This window comes from Mytilus trossulus, chromosome 8 (assembly GCF_036588685.1).
Source record: "Mytilus trossulus isolate FHL-02 chromosome 8, PNRI_Mtr1.1.1.hap1, whole genome shotgun sequence".
Classification (NCBI taxonomy): Eukaryota; Metazoa; Mollusca; class Bivalvia; order Mytilida; family Mytilidae; genus Mytilus; species Mytilus trossulus.
This window is the reverse complement of record NC_086380.1, coordinates 25,847,604-25,872,173: the sequence shown is the minus strand read 5'-3', so window position 1 is coordinate 25,872,173 and position 24,570 is coordinate 25,847,604. Positions and strand designations below refer to the sequence as shown.

The 24,570-nt window shown below is 33.8% G+C and overlaps 1 protein-coding gene and 1 long non-coding RNA gene across 2 annotated transcripts; both read left to right on the top strand.

Annotated features, from left to right (window-relative positions):
- Positions 1–11,127: 11,127 nt before the first annotated feature.
- Positions 11,128–19,818, top strand: LOC134681779 (uncharacterized). Its single transcript, XR_010100688.1, has 4 exons — positions 11,128–11,558; positions 17,500–17,540; positions 19,015–19,121; positions 19,718–19,818. It is a non-coding gene; the product is annotated as an uncharacterized LOC134681779 (long non-coding RNA).
- An 8-nt stretch (positions 19,819–19,826) lies between these two features.
- On the top strand, positions 19,827–22,038 carry LOC134681778 (uncharacterized). The gene is made up of 3 exons (XM_063541427.1): positions 19,827–20,371; positions 20,995–21,082; positions 21,571–22,038. The coding sequence occupies exons 1-3, from the start codon at positions 20,201–20,203 to the stop codon at positions 21,777–21,779; spliced, it is 468 nt and encodes a 155-aa protein (XP_063397497.1). The 5' UTR covers positions 19,827–20,200; the 3' UTR covers positions 21,780–22,038.
- The last annotated feature ends 2,532 nt before the right edge of the window (positions 22,039–24,570 follow it).

Below are 24,570 nucleotides of genomic sequence, written 5' to 3'. Positions count from 1 at the left end.
ACACTTTCACAAAATTTTATGCAACTTTGATAAATTGTTTATATCTATTGACATAAGCTCCCTTTCCATTTTTATAAATTTTAGATTTTACGTTTTTTAAGTAATGATTTTTTATACTAAAAAAACGGGGATTTTATGCAACTTTGGTGAAACTTTGGTGAATATATTAATGTAACCATCCTTTTGATTTGTATTAATATCTGAATTTACATCAACTATACCAATTTCGTCAGATTTTACATTTTATGCTGTCTTATTAAAAAAAATTCGAAACAACCGGACATTTAATCGGTATCCAAACAGATCCTTTGTATGATGGCTCACAGGCTCTCACTTTTCTAGTTGATCATATGAATTCATTTAAAGCATAAAAGACAAGTTAAAAGAGCAACGGGCGTATCATGCGCTAAAGCGCAGCCCTTTATTTTAATATCTTGAAAATGTATGTAAAGATCAAAAATAAAGACGTGATGTTCATTTTAACTGTAACCATGAATTGTTTAATTAGGCAATATTGACATAAACAAGTGCGTACTATACTCACTTCAACGGGAGTCTAAAGCTACAACCGAATGTAGGTTATAACCTAACACGATACAGTAACCGGCTATATTCTGGTTGAATTATTTTACATTTGTGATTTCTAGCTGACTATGTGGTATGGTCGTTGTTTATTGTTGAAGGCCGTGCGGTGACCTATATTTGTTTTATTTTCTGTGTCATTGGGTCTCTTGTGAAGAGTTTTCTCAATGGCTATCGCACTACATCTTCTTATTTATATGTATACTCGTTACGTCAAGTTTTGATTGATACAGGCAAATAATTTTGTTACACGAGTCAGTCTGAGGTATGAAAACTACTGATATTTGTTTTTGATGCGATATTTTGAATAAAAATAGGAAATGCTGGCACCCTCAATTAATGTGAGAAAAAAAATTTGTGGTCATTGATTTCCAATATTGCAGTTATTTATATACTAAAGCAGTCCCTCTCGAACTAAAATGATAACTGAATTGCTGTGCAGCTACATTGTATATAGATTTACATAATAAAAAGCAAATATGGTAAGTTTTGGTTGATGCAGTCAAAAGATTTTATTACACGACTCAGTCTGAAGTATACAAACTACTGATATTTGTTTGTGATTCAATATTTTGAATAAAACAAGGACATGCTCATTGGAGGATCAAGGGGAGGGGGTCCAGGGGTTGGAACCCCACTTTTTTTTTTTTTTTAACATAAATGCATATGAATGGGGGCATATAGTTGGACCCCCAGTCTGATCTAGCTGCCCCTGCATGCTGGCACTATAAATTGATGTGAAAAATTATATTTTTTTCCAAAACTGCTGTTACTTGTATATTACAGTCCCTCTAGACCTAAAATTAAACTGAAGTACTGTGCAGCTATATAGATTTGCAGAAAGAAAAAGCAAATAAAGGCAGTTTAGATTGATGCGGTCAAAGGATTTTTGCTAAACAGGTCCTCCGAGTTATGAAAACTACTCGTAAACAGATATTATATTGGTTATTGAGGTCTGATAATTTTGTTATGTGATAATGAGCCATCCTGACTCCCGGAATAACATATGTAAAACAATTCAAATAATAATGCCCCCCCCCCCCCCTAATACTAACGGCCTAATTTATGTATAAAAATTGAGAGAAAAACAAAAATTTATGTAACACATCGATCAACAAAAGAAAACAACACTGAATTACATGCTCCTGACTTGGAACAGGCACATACATGCAGAATATGGCGGGGTTAACAGGTTAAACATGTTCTCTAAGGCAGCAACAATTTGATTTTCTGGGGGGGGGGGGGGGGGGTGCTATGTTTTTTTTCTGTACAAACTTTTTTTTTTCGCCCCCCCCCCCCCCCCCCAAGCGAAAATCAAATGGTTGCTGCCTTAGTCTTGCCGATTATAAATCTGAAATAAAAACGGTAAAATAGCTAAACTCTATATAATTTAAATCGCTTTTTTACCCAACCCTTTATGTTAAGGCAAAGAAATTTATAAATCAACTCTAGCTGTAGAATTTATAAATCAATTTTAGCCACAGAATTTATAAATCGATTTTAGCCGTAGAATTTATAAATCAATTCTGGTCGTAGAATTTATAAAAATCAATTTTAGCCGTAGAATTTTTAAATCAATTTTAGCCGTAGAATTTATAAACCAATTATGGCCGTAGAATTTATAAAAATCAATTCTAGCCGTAGAATTAGTTTAAACATATTTATTTATAGTGGATTGGGGAAACAAGTTTTGCAACTTATATTAATCCCTTTCCACTTTGCGGGTGCGAGTGCTGCCTTGTAGCGGCATTCGCCTACTCTTTTTCGAAATCTACAAGGGTGTCTTTAACGTGCAAGAGATATGGCCCTCTCTTAACACGGGTCAGCCATTTATCGTCCCCGTCCGACGGACTATCATCGTTTCCTCAAGACCATAGTCGCGAATGGTGTCAAGGGAGAGCCGAAAATTGAGTTCCTGAAATTTTCATCCCAAACGGGAATCGAACCAGGAACCTTTGTGTTAGTAGTCCGATGCACTAACCACTACACCACGGCTCTCTAGAATTAGAAATCAATTCTAACCGTAGAACTGTTCTAGAAGTAGAACTGACCAAATATTTGGTCAGTTCTAGCTAGAACTGTCTAAAATTGTTCTAGGGTAGAACTGTCAGGATCAGTTTTAGGTAGAACTGTCAGGATCAGTTCTAGGTAGAACTGTTCAAATCAGTTCTAGCTAGAACAGTTCTTACCTATAGAACTGACTAAAAGGTGTCAGGCTGACAGTTCTACGTACTGTTATAGAACAGTTCTCCTGACAGATTTAATGAGAGGTTAGAAGTGATCTCCACTGTACTTTGACTACTGCAGTAAATGCATATACAATATATATTTTGATAAATAGTGAAAGAGGGAAATAAGTTCAAATAACAATGCGATATATAGAGTTATAAAAAAAGAATATATTTTCTCTCGACATCTCAAACGATCAGATATTATATGTTTTTTTGTAGTTTTGTATTTTTGTATAAAATCTTTTAAAAAATTCTGACACTAGGGCCTAAATTAAAATATTGTTTGTTTGCTGTCAGCCGACCGACCAAAAAAAATCGCCGCGACCCAAATAATTTTATTGACGTTTTTGAAAACATTTTTTTTTTATTCCGGAATTTTGCCTGTTGCGGTTTAGAATCGAGTGCTGATTTCCGTGTTACATGCGATTTTGATTTCCGGTAGTCTTTGCAGTGTGTATCAGGCTATTTGATAAAACTACATCTTTTTATCACTTCGTGCATTTCCGCAAGTTCCGGTGATTGTTACTAGAAAACGTACATCAGGCCACAGACCACAATTAATTTCTCTATTAGTTCTTTATAACTTTTTGTCTCATTAAAAAAATTGGACCTAATCTTTTTGTCAAATTTTTTGTGTGTGTAATGTATAGTACTAGTCCAAAAACATATCCAAAATTCAGAAAGATTGCTCTGATGTAACTTACAAATTTAGCCAATACACATCCATACCCCTATGGACAAGTCAAGAGATGTTCCGAAAACAGAAAATATTACCTTTTTGCACTTGACCTAATCACTCTTTCCATATTAAAATCAGTTAAAATACCTTCATCAAAAAGTTATTTCACCTCTCTTCTTTCATTTCCACCCCATAAAAACTAACAAATGAATGAAAAAGGCAAAGAAAAAAAATAAAGAAAAAATACACTATAATTAAGGGGAACTATATTCGTGAACAACGACAACGAAAAGCGGGGTCATTAATTGTGGTCTTGGGCCATCAACCTAAGTTTCGCCGGCAATATAAGTTTGTTACTTCATTTAAACGTGTTAAAAGTTGCCTCCAGTAAATGTTTAATCCATTAATTGCATTAAAAACGTCATTATCCTTTCCAAATAACCAGATAACTTATCAAACATCGTTTATTTTTGTAAATTTTCTTGCAATAGTCCGCCATTGACCGATTTATATACTACGGATCTGAACCGGACCAGCTATGACCGAAATCCGTACTTTTACAATAATTACTACGGACGCACGGATGGAACAGCTGACAGAAAAATATTGATCCCAAAGGGGAAAATTACGTATTCCACACGCATTAAGTGACTGTTGGTTTCATCTAATTGATTGGTGTATATAATTCCCTATTTTTGTTATTGATTGTTTCAAACTATTGATTAAAGTTGCTTAACTTTGAGACTATTTTACTACATGTATCAATATCAATATATTTTGGCCCAGCTTAATAACTTTTATATTTTTTTTTATGAGAAACACAGAATTTCATACACAAGATAGTTCTGAATTAAATTGTAATTGATATATTATAATTTCTTTACATTTTTTAAAATAAAAAATATTTTTTTTAGTGCTAGATATTAAATATTTAGTTGGTAGTTTCTCACAAGAACCTTAGTAAAACTTAAACAACTTTTAATATGAAATGTTACTTTAATTGTATACTCAGATATGAATTGAACAATATAAAAAGAACATTATTTACATATGACCCTTTATATTATAGTAAAATCCAAACATTGTAGCGCACCGCGCGAATGAGCAGTTCTCTTTCAAATCTCACCACTTCTCCCTATCAGTTTCAAAAAGAGAATTCACCTCCCCCATATAATTCTGAAGTAGTATGAGCCCTGTGGCGGTAGTGCATTGAAATGTTTCGAAGATATACAAGTTTAATATTAATTTACAAATAGAACAGCATGACACGTGCAGTTGTATTACTAAGCCAGAAAGCACACTACAGTGGGTGATTAAGGATTAAAAAGTGCATATATAATAGCAGCGAATATATCTAGCAGAACACAATAGAGAAAAAAAAGAGCAGATATACACATATAAAAGAATATATAAGAGGTGAAGGTTATAGCAAGTGACACATAAATGCATGCATATGCAGAGATAAAAGATGAACGCAGCTCCTTTCATTCATACTATTATATAAACATCCAAAATATTTTTCCAGAAAAAAAATAAAATAATTTACCTACCTACCTACCCACATAAAAAATTCTGGGTAGGAGAATGGCAAACAAACAATATTTTAATTTAGGCCTAACCAACGGACCACAACCTGTATATTTGTCCAGAGACATATATACACACAATACTATATATAATAGAGTTGTCGTAGACTTGTCACTGGCTCAGGCGTAGCTTATAATATAATTATTTATGTGACTGCATCCTACATTAATATGTAAGATCCTCTACGATAGATAATTCAGCTGATTTTTGATATTCCATATTCATGCCTTGTATATAGTATACATGTATTTCCCGTGCCTCAGGTAGATATGAAGATTTGTTCAACAAAGAATATTCATATTTCACGAGGGCTCATGTTTTTTTATTACGACTCTAGATAAAAACAGACGAGAAAAGGTATCATTCGGCAACCAAAAGCTTGATTTTTGTCGAGCATATATATATATATATATATATAGTGATCGAGTGGTCTAGCATGTAGGGTATAGTGCAAGGCGACTTGGTACCACGATATCTCTTAAGCATGTCAGTTCGAATCCCAGCTAGGGGAGAATAAAAATGTGCATTCGCTTTTCAGGTCCAACATTGTTGGGGTGTTATTTAGACGAATTATAATTTTATAATGGACCTGCAATATATAATGGATTTGATTACGGTTAATTTTCCCTGACATTTTTACTATGCATATATTGGTCTTTATTAACCTTCTCCTATCATTCGGTGAAACCCATGCTTAGATCGTGCTGATCTAATATTTTTGGAAAAGGAGAGGTTGGGTTGTAAAGCCAACATTGGAAGTGATACTTGTAAAAAAAGTCTATGCATTAATGCATTTCTACTTTCGAAGCTCAATAAGGGAGGACCCGGTCCCCTGCTCCCTTAATTCGACGTTAGTGCTTAAAAGGAAAGACCTGTAGAGAAATGCTAAAGCTTTTAAATTTAAATTAAAAAAAGGGTATATACCAATTAACGCTAGGACTATTATACTAACAAAAAAAACACTTAGTGTAAAACCATTCAAAGCGAAAAACCAACGGTCTAACTATATAAAAAACGAGAAAAGGTAAACACTATAGAACCGCATAAACAGACGACAACCATTGTATTCCTTACAGTACGGTTTCGGTTTTTTCGTTGTTGAAGGTTCTTTGCATAATGAACTTCAATTGCTGACTTTCTCATAGGCAATCACATCCCATCTTTATTTTTTTATATTAATGCTAAAAAAAACATTAATTAAAATCTACAAAACATGACAAATACATATAGTTTTGTGCACTGTACAAAAGATATTCGTAATACAGATATAGGAGAGGTATCTTTTTGGAAATGTTTTATCTATATCACTTTCTATTTTTAAACAGTTAACATGAGGAATGGTTATCGATACATCTGATCTTTGATATTGTTGTAATTGGTGTGGTCGTAAACTAGTTCAGATTAAAATTACAGTGACTTGATTCATTGAAAGTTCAGCCTTGAGTAATTAACCCAGCCTGTTTCACTTGATAAAAATCATAAATAATGAAAACAAATGTGTTTTATTTTAAGCGATGCTATACTTTTCCGCCAATTCGCATTTTATATGCCCCAAAATAATCTTTCATTTGCGACACAACCCAAATTTCATTTGCGCCGAAATAAAACTTTTTATTTGCGCCAATAATACAAGTAAATTTATAAAAAAAAAATATTTCTATTCAAGAGAGACTTTAAATAGTAACTTTAAAACAAAGTTTTTGATTGTATATCAAAATCAAATAATTTTATTATCATATAAATCAAAAACATGATCTGTGACAAACATCAAAACACATTCCTCCGAAATCCGTCATCTTAAACATATTCACCCCGTATCTTAAAATAACCCCGAAACACATAAAGTTGTCATTTCGGGGACTTGAATAGCTGACTTTGTGGTATGGTCTTTTCTCATTGTTGAAGGCAGTACGATGACATATAGTTGTTTATTTCATTGTTCGTTTATTTTAATCTTCAAGGTATAAAGGTTATGCTTAATTTCCTCGAACATTACAGTCTTTTTACTATGTGCCGAAATCCAACGGATTTGTCGTTCTGTATATTATAAGCATCTTTTAAAAAGTCTCTACCCATCGATATGAATTTCACTCAAATAATGACTTATGTGTTTTACACTGTGTTATCTTCATGAGAAAAAAAAACGCACACATAAAAATAATCTGAAGAACCAACGATGCAAAATTCTATGTTACCAATGTCAATCAGCATTTAGAAACAGAAAAACTTTGTGATTTTCTTAACATTTGCCATTTTTAAATTGTCAGCATATATATAAGAATATAATAGCGCTAAAATATGAAGCCCATGCATGTTCCTTCATATACTCAAACGTCCTATAATAAAATTTGATCGGTACGAGATTGTGGTGATAGGGGGATTGACTGGTCCTTCAAAGTGCCACTTATTGGGTCCATTAAGAGTTGTTGTAGTGGTTCGAATTCTTTTAACGTGCACAAGACAAGGCACTCTCAATACGGGTCATCGGCGTGAATGTCACAAATCTAAACTAACGTGTTTGCTTATTAAGACATTCATCATAGCCAAACGAACACCCAATTTCAGCTAAGGTTGTACTGTCGGTCGGAAGAAGACCAATTGCAAGGGGACCATATTTTTTTTTTACCCCAGTTACCCTTGGTGTTGTCGGTATAAATGATACAGTTGAACAAAGTATCAGTCATCTACATAACCTTATATAGTTGCTTTGTTGCGTCTTTCATGCATGTCTTTATAGTTATCAATAAACAATGAAACGCTTCAAAGTTGGTACTGGTGAAACTGCTCTGAAAAATTTCTGGAGCCCCATGTGTTAATGACGCTCGTATTGATAATGCATGATTGTTGTTTGCTTAACGTTCACTTGCAAATAGTTCATGAATGTCCAGGATGAACACAAAGTAACAATACTACAGGTTGGTTTTGGAAGGAGGCCGTCCGGAGTAATATCGCGGAAGTTTGGACAGGCACTGGATAAAATAAAGTATATTGGATAAGGACAAAAGTGTTGCCTTGCAACAGGCGATTTACGGACTCTCGTAGAGTTTTTGAGAAGGTTAGTAAAATGTAGAGAGACTGTTGTTCTCTCAACATGAGACATTGCATCTTATATTCGCATTCTGATTGGACGTGGTATCGTTTACATCCCACACAGCTCAACAGGTGTGTAACACTTCGGAGAGGGTTTTACCTCCGGTCGGAAAAATACCAAAGTGACCATAACTATTCCCCAGTCAGCCTTTGGGGTCACAAGTACATACTAGTAATGCGCTTGGGTAAATCATGTTTGCAAGTCCAGCATCTACTTAAACTATGACAATGGTGTAAAACACAAGATGAATCTCGTCATGAAAACCTGAAAATGCATGAAATACTTGTTACTGGATGGAATACATATAACAATCAAGCAATCTCTACTACATTTTGTAAATCCGATCAACCAGTACATACGGGGTTTTTGTTTAGGGGGTTTCTATATAGATATAGGAAGATGTGGTGTGAGTGCCAATGAGACAACTCTCCATCCAAATAACAATTTAAAAATTAAACCATTATAGGTTAAAGTACGGCCTATTTACTTTGAAATTTTTAAAGCGGTCATAATAGAGTGTTCCGCGTATACCCGAATCCCAAACGATAATCACAAGTTAATTGTTTGCATAATATTCTTTCTGCTCTTGGTCTACGTGTAGCTCTATATTTATGACGCCTATAAGGGTAACGAGAGGAAAACGACTTGCGGTATCTTTTTTTTTTAAATAAAAAAAATTCTGGGTGAAATCTAATTTCACACTTCATTAACTGAAGCCAATAAATTATGATGTTCAGCATCATCATGTGGTCCTATAAAAACTACTGCGGGTGTGGTCTGTAAATGACATGAAGATTGCTGTCGATTGCCGCTATCGCTGTAAGCATTTTAGGCCACCCTCTTTGTAGTTGTCACCAATATTCTATTGTCAAATAAAAGGTATTTAGTGCATTAGATTTCACAAAGAATCGATAGGATATATAGAATAATAGATAGTTTCGTTTTTGATACTGACTATATCATGTGGAATATCTAGACGAGCCCGTTAGGGATGATTTAGCAGATGATGCCATCTGGTCAGTTCCTGCATGATCCAGTAGACAGGTCGTCTGACCAATCCAACCCGAATAAACCTATAGTAATTGCTGGTCCGTTAAAATTAAATGACGATGTTTTAGTGAACGACAGTGGGTCGTAATATAGTCAGTTCGTAAGAAGAGCGTGATGATGATGGCATGAGCGTACTATAATCGTACTATAAGCTTGAACAGCGTGGTATGAACGTGGAACAGTCGAATTAGAAGCGTGGTTGGGTCTCAATGAGAACATGATGGTCGTAGTAAGGTCGTAACATAGTCGCTGTGAAATCGTAGCGCAGTCTCTTCGACAATAATCGTGCTTTTGCTACGCTCTTGCTACGTTAGTACAGTTATTTTATGATCTTACTACGACCTAACTACACTCTCCCTATCATTTCTACCGCGACCTGATCTCGCCACGACCGCATCACGATTGTTTGGAACATGTTCAAAGTTGGTCCTCGCTCAGCACGATCAAAAAGACTTCATGATCACCAGAAACATTTACCACGACTTTACTTTGATCTACACAATTGCACTACGATCGTCAAAATTTGCATTTGAGATCTGACAAGGTGCGATCGTGACCAAGTGTGACGGGGGTATAAACCACACACCCTCCTCTCATGAATAATACAAATTTAACCATTCTATACGTATATGTAAAACTTTTTATGCGGTTTTGTCACGATTTCCGTTCAAACTATTACAGGCACTCAGAGTGTATATATAGGGGGATATATTAATTAATATTTTTCCAGACACCAATGAAAACTATCAAACGCAACTTTACTTTCAATCTCGGGGGGGGGGGGGGGGGGTCACTTCTTACTATGTATTGAGTGGTAGCGATGATTCCCTGGAATAGGTCACTTTTTCATGCTCCATCGGGATGATATATAAAAAGGGTGAGAAATTAAATTCAGATTAAATATATCAATAGGTGGATATTTTTACTTGCTTAATTATATCAAAGTATTTGAAATTAATCAGATGTCCTTATTTTTTTGTGATGCGGTTAAACCACAGTCGTGAATGCATCAACTATTTGTCAAACAATTTAAAGTCTATTAAGACCTATGTAGTATTTCCGCTAAATTGAATGCTAGATACAGATGCTATAAATCTCATCATTTTGACATTTGCACCTAATTAACATTCAACGGTTTGTTTACATGAAACATGATAACAATTATTTTAAGAAATTCCATAGTGTCAGCTATGAGATGGAACGGCAATGTAACTTTTGATCAGTTTTCAAACATAAAACTTAGTGAAAGTGTTTCTCTCTGGAGTGTTACTATACTTATCTGACCAAACATCTTTAATTTTGGAGTGTTACTATACTTATCTGACCAAACATCTTAAATTTATTGTCTTTTGAAATTAAAATTTCTTTTTTAATGAAAGATATAAAAGGGGCAAATAGAGGAAAGTAATTAAGATGTGACGAATTTATTAAATTAACTGTGATAATTGCAACTGCGTTGCTTCTAAACAAGAACGTGAAAATAAATGGGACCCAAAACAAATTATAAATACTAAATGTACCAGAAGATGAAAAATATTCAAATATCTCAATAGTTTTTTTTGTTCGTTGACAAGATATATATTTTTAATAAACAAAATATATAAAAAGGGTGGGGTACTTGCTGTATCAGCTGCTCATCCCTATAAAAAAAGCTTGAAGCCCCCCCCCCCCCCCCTCCCGAGCTTTCAATATAGACTGTCTTTCAAGTCTTTTCCATTCTGTTGATGTTATTAAACCACTTTCAAAAGTTGAGGTTACATTACATAAAACCTTGCAGTTTAAAGTGAAAACAGTTAATACCATGATATTATGAAGTTACGTTTACAACATACATTTTTACTTTCAACATTAACATATTGAAACGTATAATATTTCGAAAATAAGGAATGTTCATAATGGTTATATCCAGTGGGTTATACATGTACACATGCTGGTTCTTTTCTTTTTCTTATCATATTTTATTGCTAGAGATGTTAATTGGGTGTTATATCCTTCTAATGTTACCTCTTTGATTGACCCAAGACTCGGAAGGAAGTATTATATTGAATACACCATGTACACCGTATGGTTATCATGTTTATTCTTACGTCTATAAAGTCAGTGTAGTAGAACTTTGCGGTACAATAATAATTTGGAATTATTGTATTGCCAGTGATGGATTATGACGCGTGTTTTGTAATACATACAGTACTGTAAAGTGAAACGAGGTCATTTTGTTGTGTACTTTGGTCAAAGGAAGAGAAAGATGGAGTCCCTTAGAAAAGGAAAAGGAGACTGATGGGATTTCGTTTTAAAGGAACTAGAGTCTGAAGCTAACCTGATACATACGAGAGTTCTGGTAAGGTATACTTTTTAATTCATAGAAAATATGAAGAGAAAAAAAACCAAATTGTGGTGATATTTAAAATTATGATTTAATATGATTATGAAAAACCGAGGTTTGCCCAAGTTCAATTAGAATATGAAAATGTCATTATGACATTTTTTTTTATACAGCCGTAATGGATCTATGTGATCACTTCGGATTTTGAGATGTTGCAGAATTATATCATAATATTATACTCAAGTCGGCAATACTAGTCGATTGAAATTTTCATATTTATATTTACAGACAACACTCTTAACTTTTAGTGATCTTTAGTTAAACATTGGTTGATGGGCAAATTTATTTTAACTGTAAAATTAATTAAAACTTTGGCATGATTCATTGTCATATGTTAGTTGTATGACCATGGTTTTATTTACCATAATTTAGACATAAGAAGATAGAAAATAACATGAATAATGACTTACGTACTTCTTACGGGTAGGAATATGCAACTGATAGGACCATTTGAAAATTAAACACATATAACAAAACAGTACTTGAGAACTATATCCCTTGACCACGAATAAAGTGTCTGAAGTCTATTTGACATTAAAAAAGGATATTTCTTATTAAACTTTACACAACGACAATTTTCTCTCAATAGCGAAGTGTTTTATTTCAAAAACACCATTTGCATAAGTTTTCAATTTATCTACTGTAACATATTAATGTAGAACCAATGCAGAACAATTCGATATCAAGTCGACGACATAGGTATCTATCAAGAAAAAAAGCATCTACAGAAAAACATTTTTTTTTAATGTTTTTTGACCGATGAATGTACATCCGATCAACATTACGCTTTTACACTGAGAGCATCAATATCAGGCGAGACACATGGTTCCGTGGACTTTTTCAAGTCAGGAGCCTGTAATTCAGTGGTTGTCGTTTGTTTATGTGTTACTTATTTGTTTTTCGTTCATTTTATTTACATAAATAAGGCCGTAAATTTTCTCGTTTGAATTGTTTTACGTTGTCTTATCGGTGTATTTTATAGCTGACTATGCAGTATGGACTTTGCTCATTGTTAAATGCCGTACGGTGACCTATAGTTGTTAATGTTTGTGTCATTTTCAAATTGGTCTTTTGTGGATAGTTGTCTCATTGGCAATCATACCACATCTTCTCTTTTTATATACGGAGTGTTGAAGGCTGTACGGTTGCCTTTTTATGATTTCTTACATCCACTGCATTTAAACTCTGATGGATAGTTGTAATGTAAAGGCATAAGCTATTTGTCAAACTAATTAATCTCTATTATTCTAACGTAGTATTTCCACTGATACTAGTCATAGATGCTATAAATCCGATTATTTTGACATTTGCACATAATTACCATATCCAAAGGTTTGTATACATGAAACATTATAACATTGATCAGTGGCAGATCCAGAAATGTGCACAAGAGGGGGCCCACTGACTGCATAAGAGGGGGTCCGCTCTGGTCCTGCTTCGGTGATTTCCTATATCATAATCAACCAAATTTAGCATCAGTAGTCGTTTATAAAGCTCACCAGACCTCATGTTTTGTCTGTTATTGTGTATATATATGCCGACCCTAATAAAATTTACTTACATTATCTTATCGGGGCCTTTTATAGCTGACTATGCGGTATGGGCGTTGCTCATTGTTGAAGGCCGTACGGTTACCTATAGTTGTTAATGTTTGTGTCATTTTGGTCTTTTGTGGATAGTTGTCTCATTGGCAATCATACCACATCTTCTTTGTTATATTAGTACTTACTTTTTACTTACTTTTCTTAATCTTACGTATATATGGGTTATATTTAGTTATTAAAGATCATTTAAACTAAGGGAATATTTTTTTAGTTTTTGTTTCGATTGGTTTTGTTGTAATAATTCAATACGTCAGTTGATAGAAAGCATCAATATAAATACTTTCATATATCTAGACGTTTGATACGGCGCTTTTTGTCCGCAATTTGCCCTTTGTCCGCTTTTTCTATTTGTCCGACACTTTTGCACTTAGTCCGTTGCTTTTTGTCCGTTTCGCTTTTTGTCCGATAATTTTGTTTTTTGTCCATTTTGCTTTTTGTCCGATAATTTTGCTTTTTGTACGACACTTTTGCTTTTTGTCCGTTGTTTTTTGTCCGTTTTGCCTTTTTAGCTCACCTGGACCAGAGGGTTAAGTGAGCTTTTGTCATAGCTTGGCATCCGTCGTCGTCGTTAACTTTCAGAAAATCTGAAACTTATGGCTAAATTAAAGAAATATGGCTGCAATCATCCTTAGGGTATCTAGTTTCAAAAAAGTATCTGATTATACCACTCCCAATAACCAAGATGACCGTCATGTCTAAAAATATAACATTGTGGTAAAATGTAGGTTTTAGCTTATATCTTTGAAACTAAAGCATTTAGAGCCTGGGATAAAAATATGAATCATGTCAAAATCTATCGGTCCGCGCTTTTTCAGTTACATTAGACAACGCGTTTTGTGGTTGCTTCCCCTGATATTTTAATTTAAAGGGAAATTAGCATTTTTTAACATTAAAATTGATTGGAGTTTTATTTAAAGTCGTTATAACGAGTAAGCTTATACCGGTGTCACACATCAGCGTATAGTTCCGACGTACACAGGGAGTGGTAAAAAATCATGTACGCTGCCAATACGCTAGAAGTTTTGGAAGCAATTAACTTATCAATCATATCTGTAACGTGTGCACAACGAGATTTAAGCGTGTATTGGGCGTACAAGAAGTGTACCTAAGCCTTTTTCGGGTTTTCAAGAAACGTATGGCTGCGTATGCCTGGCCTCGCGGTCATAAAACTTTCGAGCACGATTTTTGTACTCAGACTCGAGATTCAACCAATCAAAATACTGGATTTCTTGTTTCGAGCATGATTTTTGTGCTCCGAGCACTGAACAAAGTTTAATGACTTCAACCCCAGGTGGGTGTTTGTCTAACGTAGATGGAACACACGCTACGAAGGAAAAGTGTTTCTTGAACGTATTTCAGATGCGTCCCGGTCGTATTTTAAACGTTCTATTATGGGGTGTTTGTTACAAACACACCCGCATATGTTTTAGTTAAAGTCGAACGATCTCGAAGCGTATACAACGTGCCCTAAACGTGTCTCAAACTTATAGCGTGTAGCGTTTGTAACGTGTGTGTAGCGGTTTCTTAACTCGTTGAGATGATAGTTGATACGAAATCTACTTTTTGCAACGTTTTTCATGATCTATTTAAATATTGATAGCATTTTTGAATGAAGAAATCACTTACCATCACTACAAATTTGTTAATTTTGACTTCACTTTATCACAAGACAAACTTTTAAAAAACGCATAAGATGTCCGTAACTTAATAGACAATAAACACTATCAAACCCCTTAATTATAACATAAATTCATACAATGACGATATGCTTCAAACTAAACAAGAGAAAAAAGCAAACCGGAGTGTCATGGATTTTCCGTTTTTTTTTTTAATTATTCCCCGGATAAAACGGGATCTGACGGTACGGCGAAATTAATCTAACATTCTTCTAGCTTTATAGATTGTTCACTGTTGAGTCCTTGGCCTGTGTAGCCGCGGAAAAAAATTATATTCTTTCCTTTAAATAATTTCTGAATTGTTAGCCAAAAAAAGTATGGTCTCTTCACTATATCTAGTGTGATGTGTTGTTGATTGTGAGAAATAGGATGAAGTTGGAAAAAAAATAGGCAGGGCAGAGGTTTTGAGTAAAAAAAAGGCAGGAAGAGACACTTGCAAAATAAAGTCAGGATGGCAATTTATGTTAAAAAAGTCAGGATAAACTAATTTTTCATTTATCATCCTAGCCTCCCCCCCTAAAAATCATATGGTAGCTCCCTAATGTAATTTCTACAGTTGGAAATGCTGAGATTTATAACCTGCATGTCATGATTTATCATCTGAAACTTAAGCAGTTAACCCTCTATGAAGCCAGAAGAATGTTTTCTAGCATTCCGATATATTTTATTTTACCTACTGATGTTTAGTTACATAATGACGTGCTAATTTTTGCCGTACAATTTTCTACACAAGAAAATGCCTGTACCAAGTCAGGAAAATGGCAGTTGTTATCCACTCGCGCGATCGGTTGAGCTTTGGATTTTTTCATTTAATAAGTGACTTTCCTTTTTGAATTTTTTTCAAGGTTCGGCATTTTTGTAATTTTACTTTTTAAGGCCTGTACCAAGGCAGGAATATGACCGTTGTTTTCCGTTCGTTTGGTGTGTTAAATTGAGATTTTAGCTTTTCAATTCCATAAAGGATTTCCCGTTTGAATATTCCTAGGAGTTCGGTATTTTTGTCATTTATCATTTCTTTAAAATAATTACATCCACGAATAAAGATTCTTTGAAAGTTACTGACATCATGCTAAAGTTATGGACATCCCTAGTGGTATAAGGAAAAAAGTTACGGACAAGTTGTTTTGAAGTTACGGACATCATAAGTGTTTCATGGCAAACCGTGCTGTAATCGTTTATTTTGTTTTCCATTGCAGAGTTTCCCTAAAAGACTTATATAACTTTTTAATTACTGAACATTTCTTTTATATTCATGGTATTGTTATTATATAGGAGCAAACTTCCTAACCATCTTGGGCTGTGGGTAACTTAAGTTACTTACGGACGTTTAAGCACAGTGATTAAAGGGGGCTCGCAGGTCTAAATCATTTTTTTTAAATATAGGGTTTCGCATTTTTTTTCTTTAAATGAACTTTATTTTATACTTAATACAAAAAAAAAATGGGATCACTGTTCATTTACGCTCACAATCTGACTTCGAAATAAGCAAGCACTTTTGTAAAGGTACTTTTTCTGTTGAGCTATTAGGAGAAATAGAGGTACTATCGAAATAAAAAAAGAACTTGATCACAGAAATCGCGCAAATTTTACAATAGTGTAGTTAAAGTACAGCTTAATTGAAAATTATGATAAAAAATATAGGTCACCGATGAGTTGAAAAGATATTTCAATTTTTAAAAAGGTGTTTTTGCACCAAAAGGAGATAATTTGGAGCCTTTTCAATAGTATACACATTTTAAAAGTCATCATTGGCCAACACGAATTGGTTTTTTAGATTGATTTTTATACCATATGATTAAATAACAAACTAATAAACTAAGGTAATAAATAAAATATGAAATGAAAAATAAATGTAAGGAAACAGTCTGTAGGAAGAAATGTCGCTCTACCCGGACACATTATTTTGACTTCGAGCCAACTACTCATTGATATTACCCATTGATACCTTTTTTGATACACACGTGATTTTGTGAAAAGTTAATATTAACATTATTTAAACAATCAAACCTTGGCCAATATTACTTATTCTGTACGCACATATAACATTGTGAACGTATATTTCAGAGCAGAGAGAAAGTACTACTACAGAAAAAGAGATCTTGCTAAAACCCGACGCGGTATTTAAGTTTGATTATAAATGTCATGGACCAGTGTAAGTATGCAACATCTTGTACAATATTACCTAGCCTGACTTATATTTCGTTCCATAAAGATAAATATACATGTATTGGAATTTGTAGTATTCCTTCAAAAACGAGAATGTGTCCAAAGTACACGGATGCCCCACTCGCACTATCATTTTCCATGTTCAATGGACCGTGAAATTGGTATAAAAAAATCTAATTTGGCATTACAATTAGTAAGATCATACCATACGGAACATGTGTTCTAAGTTTCAAGTTGATTGGACTTCAACTTCCTCAAAAACTACCTTGACCAAAACCTTAATCTCAAGCGGGACGAACGAACAGACGGACGAACGGACGCACAGACCAGAAAACATAATGCCCCTCTACTATCGTAGGTGGGACATAAAAAGTGTTCGTGTGTAAAATAAAACAGTCAAGATCTGTTCAGTCTGTTGATTGATTGCTTATAAGTAAATTTATTTTTCAGCAAAGACCAACTTGCCACATTTTGTAGGGAGAACAGCCAAGGTAAATATAAGATAAACAGTAGCGTATCTTAGACAAAATATAAAAAAAAAGAAGATGTGGTATGATTGCCAATGAGACAACTATCCACAAAAGACCAAAATGACACAAACATTAACAACTATAGACATTTTAATTTGTTTTGGAAAGTTGCATTTTGTCGCATATAAAAATAAGATTGTTATGATAACCAGTAAAACACCTCTCCACCAAAGCCCAAATACCGTAAAGGTTAGGAAAGACGTGTCAGATACAGCGTTTCAATAATGAGCAAAACCGTATCAAATAACAAGCAATAAAAGGTTCCAAAATGTGAAACACTGCAATCGAGAAAACAAGAGTCATAATGTACAAATCGGGGGAAAATTATATACAAAAACAAATGACAACCATTGAATTGTAGGCGCTTGACTTGCAATAGACACATGATAATTTCTGAGGGTTTACACATGATTGTGCGCGCAATATATTACCGCTAATCAGTATTGCAACTACCGCTAATCAGTGTTACAACAGTACAACACAACACGAACTAGTATACAAATACGATGTGTACATCAACATAACAACAAATATATAGCTGGCTTCTGACTTGGGGCAGGCTCATACATAATCTTTGGAAGTGCTTGAAATTCCCATAACCTCTGCCAGTAGTGTTACAACACTACAACACATCACAAGAACAAGAACAATCTAGAGAGATCAGTCGATAAGGGCTTCATTCATCAGATAACTACAGAGCATAATCATTGATTGATTGGTTGCAGGTTTCTAAACGTCATGTCAGTGGCAAATATTTCATGCATTTCCAAAAAAGAACAAGTTAACAACAAAGACAACAGGTAGGCCTTGAAATAGAGGCCATACAGGATGAAGGTCGGGGAAATTTGGTCTGCCACAGGAAAATACGGGTATATTGAATAGGGACTGAAATTTTACACGAGGCATCGGATTGACGTCCCCATTCCGAAGGGACGTGGCTTCAAACGTATACATCCCGCACAGCCAAAAGGATAAATAATAATTTATATGTGTTTACATGCATACGTATGTGTTTAAGTCGACTTCTGTGGGTGTCTGGGACATTCTTAATACAATGTATCTTGATATTCAAAAAGCAACATGGATTTCAACCAATATTTTGTCTTTTCATAATATCGAAGATTAATTCAGTTATGTTACAAATATAGCATATACCATACCACATCAAGAAAGGGGGAAACATTGCAACTACGATGACAAAACAACTAAAAGCAACACGGTAAGGGAGGAATAACACATATTGGTGTGTATGTTCATTGGACATACTGTACTTGGCTGCTAAAGCAGTATTATATATACAAGCGCTACTTGCAATTATTTTAGTCAGCTATACAGCTATTAAGTGGACAACAAACTCCTGTTTTGACACATCAAGTAATGAATGAGCAAGATAAATAAAATAACATGTTTAAAGTTTGAATTATATTTTTGGCAGGGTGGAACGTTGCCTCCAGTATTGTATATTCAAGCCGACAACTGCTGCGGGAAAACAAAAATAAATCGTTTTGCGAGTTACTGGTGCACATGAAAGTATTTCAAGAGGTAGACATTTGATATCTTATAGCCCACAGTAATCATACGACTGTTAAATAATAGAATTCCTATCTAAAAAAATCCAGGAAAACAATCATGACAATGAACACACATATTTCTACTGAATTGAGCGGTGATTCCTCCTACCATTTTTATAAGGGTTGTATCATTATGTATTAACATGAATAACTGTATCCAAATGAACATGATGAATAAGATATAATAAACCGAGAAAATATACCAACGGAGAATTATAATGAAAAGTCAATTAGAATAAATCATCTCAATATTCAACAGTAAAAAAACTATGACAAACCATTACCTAAAAATATAAAGTAACTGCAGTACCACCGGAAAACTCGGTTAACAGCTCCTCGAGGGACACCCGTCGTATGTTCAGACCAACTGAATTCATGATATTTATCAAGTGTAATATATATCTACTCCACATACATCCACTATCATGACTGTCGGAATGTTGCGTCAGAGAAATGTCAAAACAATAAGCAAAAGAACGAACAAGAATCGTTATGCGGACAGTTTAAAGTGCAAATCAATATAAAATTTGATAGAATTTATTTTTGAATTTTTTTTTTTTTTTGCAGGTTCACCTTTCTTTTCTGTATGTTGGACACACACATGAGGATATTGACGCCGGTTTCAGCAAAATAGCAGATTCCCTCCGTCGAAATGACACAGAAACTATGCTTTTGGATCTATTACCAAATCCAAGCAATTTAATTTGGCAATACGACATTAGGAACTGGCTTGAACCATTTATTGCTGATGTACGGAAACATACCAAGCCATTACATTATAAATTTACAATGGCTGAAGTATCTAATAAGATTAAACTGTGTTACAAATCCAATCATGCTGGGCCTTGGAAGATTTCAACAAGTGGAATGTTCATGTTTAACGAGAAAGGTGATGTAGAATTGCCAAAGGGTGTACCAAAAGTCTCCACGCCAGTTTTTGACAAAATATCTATCGAAAAAATTGAAAGTGGAATTAATGACTGGAAATGTCTCTTCACGGATCAAATAGAACATCACCAATTTAATTGATGGAAGAGCCGGGTTAACTACATGAAGAAATTAAGAGATGATAATCAATTTATGAAAAGTGAAATCATACAAAAGGCAGTTTGGTACTTTGATAAATTACCGAAAATTAGAGTGACACCAGACTGTTCGCATGATAACAACCCACCAAAGGAAATAGAGGACATGGTAAATCAAGAGCTTATAGAACACGAGGTACGAACTAAATAATCATCATCGATACTGACCTCGTCCACAAAGTCCCCTTTCTCCGCTGTCAATTTAAAGTCTTCAGTTGACACACAAATTATATTCCGATTCCAATGTTTTATTCTATTTCTTACTTTCTTTGTAGTTTTAATATTTTTGCTCGGACGACACAAAAACACAGACATTATTGCAAGATCTTGCAAGGTTTTCATCGAAGGGAATAGTGTGACTTTATTTGTTTAATACATCATTTTCCTTCTACAATTTCATTTATAGGTCATAGACAATACTATGTACAAAATGTATGTATGTGTACATCATAAATCAGGGAATTTTATAACTTACTGTTTTTCTATTCTATAGCGAGTACATATTTTTTTTTACCGTAAAGGTTAATAAAAGGGATGCATAAATATGCTATGGCTTTTGCCTGGAAAAGTGTAAACCCTGGTTTCGTCATAATTTCTAAATTTAGTAATAAAACATTCAGAAATATACACTTCAAGTCAAATATTAATGGATAATTAATATTAATAAAAAAAAATGATTTTTCCTATGCAATAGTACCTTTGACATTGATCTGATTACACCTTAAATACTAGTAGAACATTATTATTTTTCAACCATAGATTCAGATTAGCCAGAAAAGAAAAAGAAAACAAAGTGAACAAGACAAAACCAGACCTGAATTGAAAAAGCAGAAGAAAGGCAAAAAAGGTACGCTATTGTACAGTTCTTGTTACAGTGTCATTTGGAATGTTGGAGGAACAATGACGATTATGTTCGATGCCGTTACCGGTGGCAATCATTACCACTGTTTGCTATCACAAAAAAACGGACATATTTTAGTTTGTTTGAATATTCAAAATATTCATAGGAGGAGTTGGCATATGATATATTGATTAGAATTCTTTTAGTTCAACTGATTTCAAAGTATTTTTTAATAAGTTAAGTAAAACGCGTTGTCTTTGCTTGCTTATTTTACTGAGAAAAGTATTTGAGAAAAATAAATATTTTTCTTCTTTTCAAATTAAATATTTTTAAATATTAAATATTTTGAGCAAAACATCTGGACGTTTTATTAGCAAACTCAACTTGAAATCGTAATTGACTACTTTATAATGTTTATTTGTTTTTCTTTTATCATCAATCAGCAACATTTAAGGTCGAAATCAATTGTTGTTTTGTTTTTTTTGTATTTTCAGGAAATACGAAGAACATGACTACTAGACGCACCATATATAATAGCTCATATGTATATGGCTATATATGTCAAAAGAAACAGACATTTTATTTTATCGCTATTTTGTGCATTTTTCCTTTGATCTTTTTTGTAATAATTTTCATATCATGTTTCTCGCTTGAGATGGAAAAAGTATTGCTAGAAACTAAGGAGGCCACGTGGCGTTGCTAATGAAATTGACATTGAAATTGACAACATCGTCATAGGTAAAATAGCGATAAACAGATTATCATTGGTCATCTCAACTCGATTGCTTTCCTCACTTTCGCTGTTCCAGCTCAAGCGAGAAAATCAATGGAACTCATTTTCTTTTTTGATTTGATTTGTTTTATACATGAGTTATCATATTTGTTGTGGCTATTTTACCTAGCAGTTGAACAACATATGGTTTCAACAGCAACAGTACAATTATGTTGTATTCAAAATATTGTGCATGCTTTAATATGTAATTTTCAAAAATTTACATTTTCTGTTTGTGCTGTACTGACATTAAACAGTTTGTAATTATGTTTTCTTTTGAAAAAAAACATTGATGTCTATCTCGTTTACTTTCCTTTAAATTGATGGATACACGAATACGTGGTAGCTTGATCACCCCGAGTGTGAGAGGTCGTAGGTTGGAACCCGGCTGGATAAAAACAGAGACTTCAGAAATTGTATATGTTGCTTCTCCGCTTTGCACGCAGCATGAAGGAGTTTGATCAAAGGATTGATTGGCTCGAAGTGATAATGCTATGTCCGTTTCGGTGGACTGTTATCTTATGAACAACATGACGGTTGTCACATGTGAAGCAGTATTTTCTTCCCTTTCGGAGTTGCCGAGATCACCCCTGCCTTTTTGTGGGATTCGTGTTGCTTGTAGGTTTTAATTTCTTTGACGTTTCTTCTTCACTATTGCTTGTCTTTTCTTTTGTAGCCATGGCGTTAGTTTAGCTTAGATTTATGAGTTTGAATGTCCCTCTGGTATCTTTTTCTGTTACATTAACTGGTTCTTGTCCTGAATATGCATATTTATTTCCCGCTTATATAAGCCAACATAATCACCGAGATTCATCTTTTATTTCGTATTTGAATGTTTCAAAGTCATTTAAAGTCTTGTACATGTACATTTATTTAGCTAGTGTTAATTATGACCTTCAAATCTAAGGCCCGCTATCTAACTTTGCAAAATGATTTAAAGCAGTATTTTCACTAGCTTGACTTGTTTGCAATAAAAAAGAAAACTCAGTCAAAAAGTGCATTGAGAATCACACTGCTTTTCCAAGCTTCACCTGATAAATGTTCGTCATTTTTATATTCAAGATTGGCGTTTTTAGACGGAAAGTAAATCTTTGCAAAATGCTGTAGAAATCGATAAATACACATAATGGGAACATTTCCCCATTCCGTGTTTATTGTTTATTTCTTCGACATAGAAAATGACCAATTACACAGCCTGTTTTAAAGATTATTTTCATGTTGGGAAATTTCCCCAATATTGTTTAGTTTTCACGTATGTGTTGTCTTCCTGTATGGATGTTTTCACACTAATTGTAATTTAATGGGGAAATTTCCCCATTTCGTATTCTTTTATCACCATATTGAAAGTCATATTTAATTTGGGGATATTTCCCCACTTTGTTCATGATGTTAATTACAGTTACTAACACACACTTCTTAAACTTATAATTATATTTGAAGAAAAGTGGGGATATTTCCCCAGTCTGAAGATCTTTATTTCTACAGATATTTCCCCAGTCTAAAGGTCTTTTTATTCCGGGGATATTTCCCCATTTTCATTTTTTTTTTTAAATTCATTATGATCATAGATGAGGAATAATTTCAATGTTTACATTTAAATGTATGTTATAGCAAGGACTTTCATCATTATTTGTTGCTGCATGAATATAAAGTTAACATCAGGTGTAATTCTGGTTACACTTTTACTAATTTTTAGCAACTGAATCGCCTTGCCTTCTTCAAATAAAGATGTTTTTTTACAAAAAACGTTGACAATCTTTTTGTTTACCGAATTTGAAACCACACTAAAAAGAGAATAAAATAGATATTCTCTTTTTCAAATAGAACGCGTTATGAGTAAAGTATTACTTAACATGTTGTATACGTTTATCAACTATATTCAATACTGAATTAAAAATGATTCTAAAGATTTTTGTCCACTTTTTTTTTGTCTTATCCATTTACAGCAGCACATGTCAGTACAGAGTGTGTCGTTGGTGATGTTATAACACTCATTTCAATTATTAATCTACAAGGAGTTGATATTTAGGTCCTTAACTCTCGGTCACGAACGATAATGAGCCCAAGTCACACTGTCACGTTTTGGCGACAAAATACGTAGCGAAACATACTTAAAACAACAATATACGTAGCTATGCGTGAATTGATACGTTATCGGTCCCATAGGTATTGTTCTGCAATACAAACGTAGTAAAAACGTAGAAAAGCGCAGTACAACAGTTTAGAAACATTCCAAAACTTATTTGTTTCTACTCAATCGATGATAATAAGTACGCATCTTCCACGTTTCATGAGGTTTTCGCAAAGTTTATTACGCTTCGTGGTACGTATTAGTAGGATTGACTGCTTTATTATAGGCATTAGTACGAGTCTATGCGAATTACTACGCATGTTTATCTTCTCCTTTATTAAAACATTGTATCCATATTTTGTTAGTCTAATAGCAAGATTGAAAGACAACAGATGTAATTAACAAAATAAGTATTATTAATATATAGTTATTTCAGTAATATGTTGTCAAATCCCAGCAACCTATAGCTAACCCAGAGATCACAAGGTGTTTTAAACATCTACTTAAACCATTAAGAATGATCTACTTGACCATGGCCATCGTCAGGAGCCAAATACATTGCATTGGGACACTTATTGTAAAAAAATTGAAATTGTGTTTAGGGGCTATACACCTCGTAATGTGTTTGACTAATGCTTTTCTATACTTTTT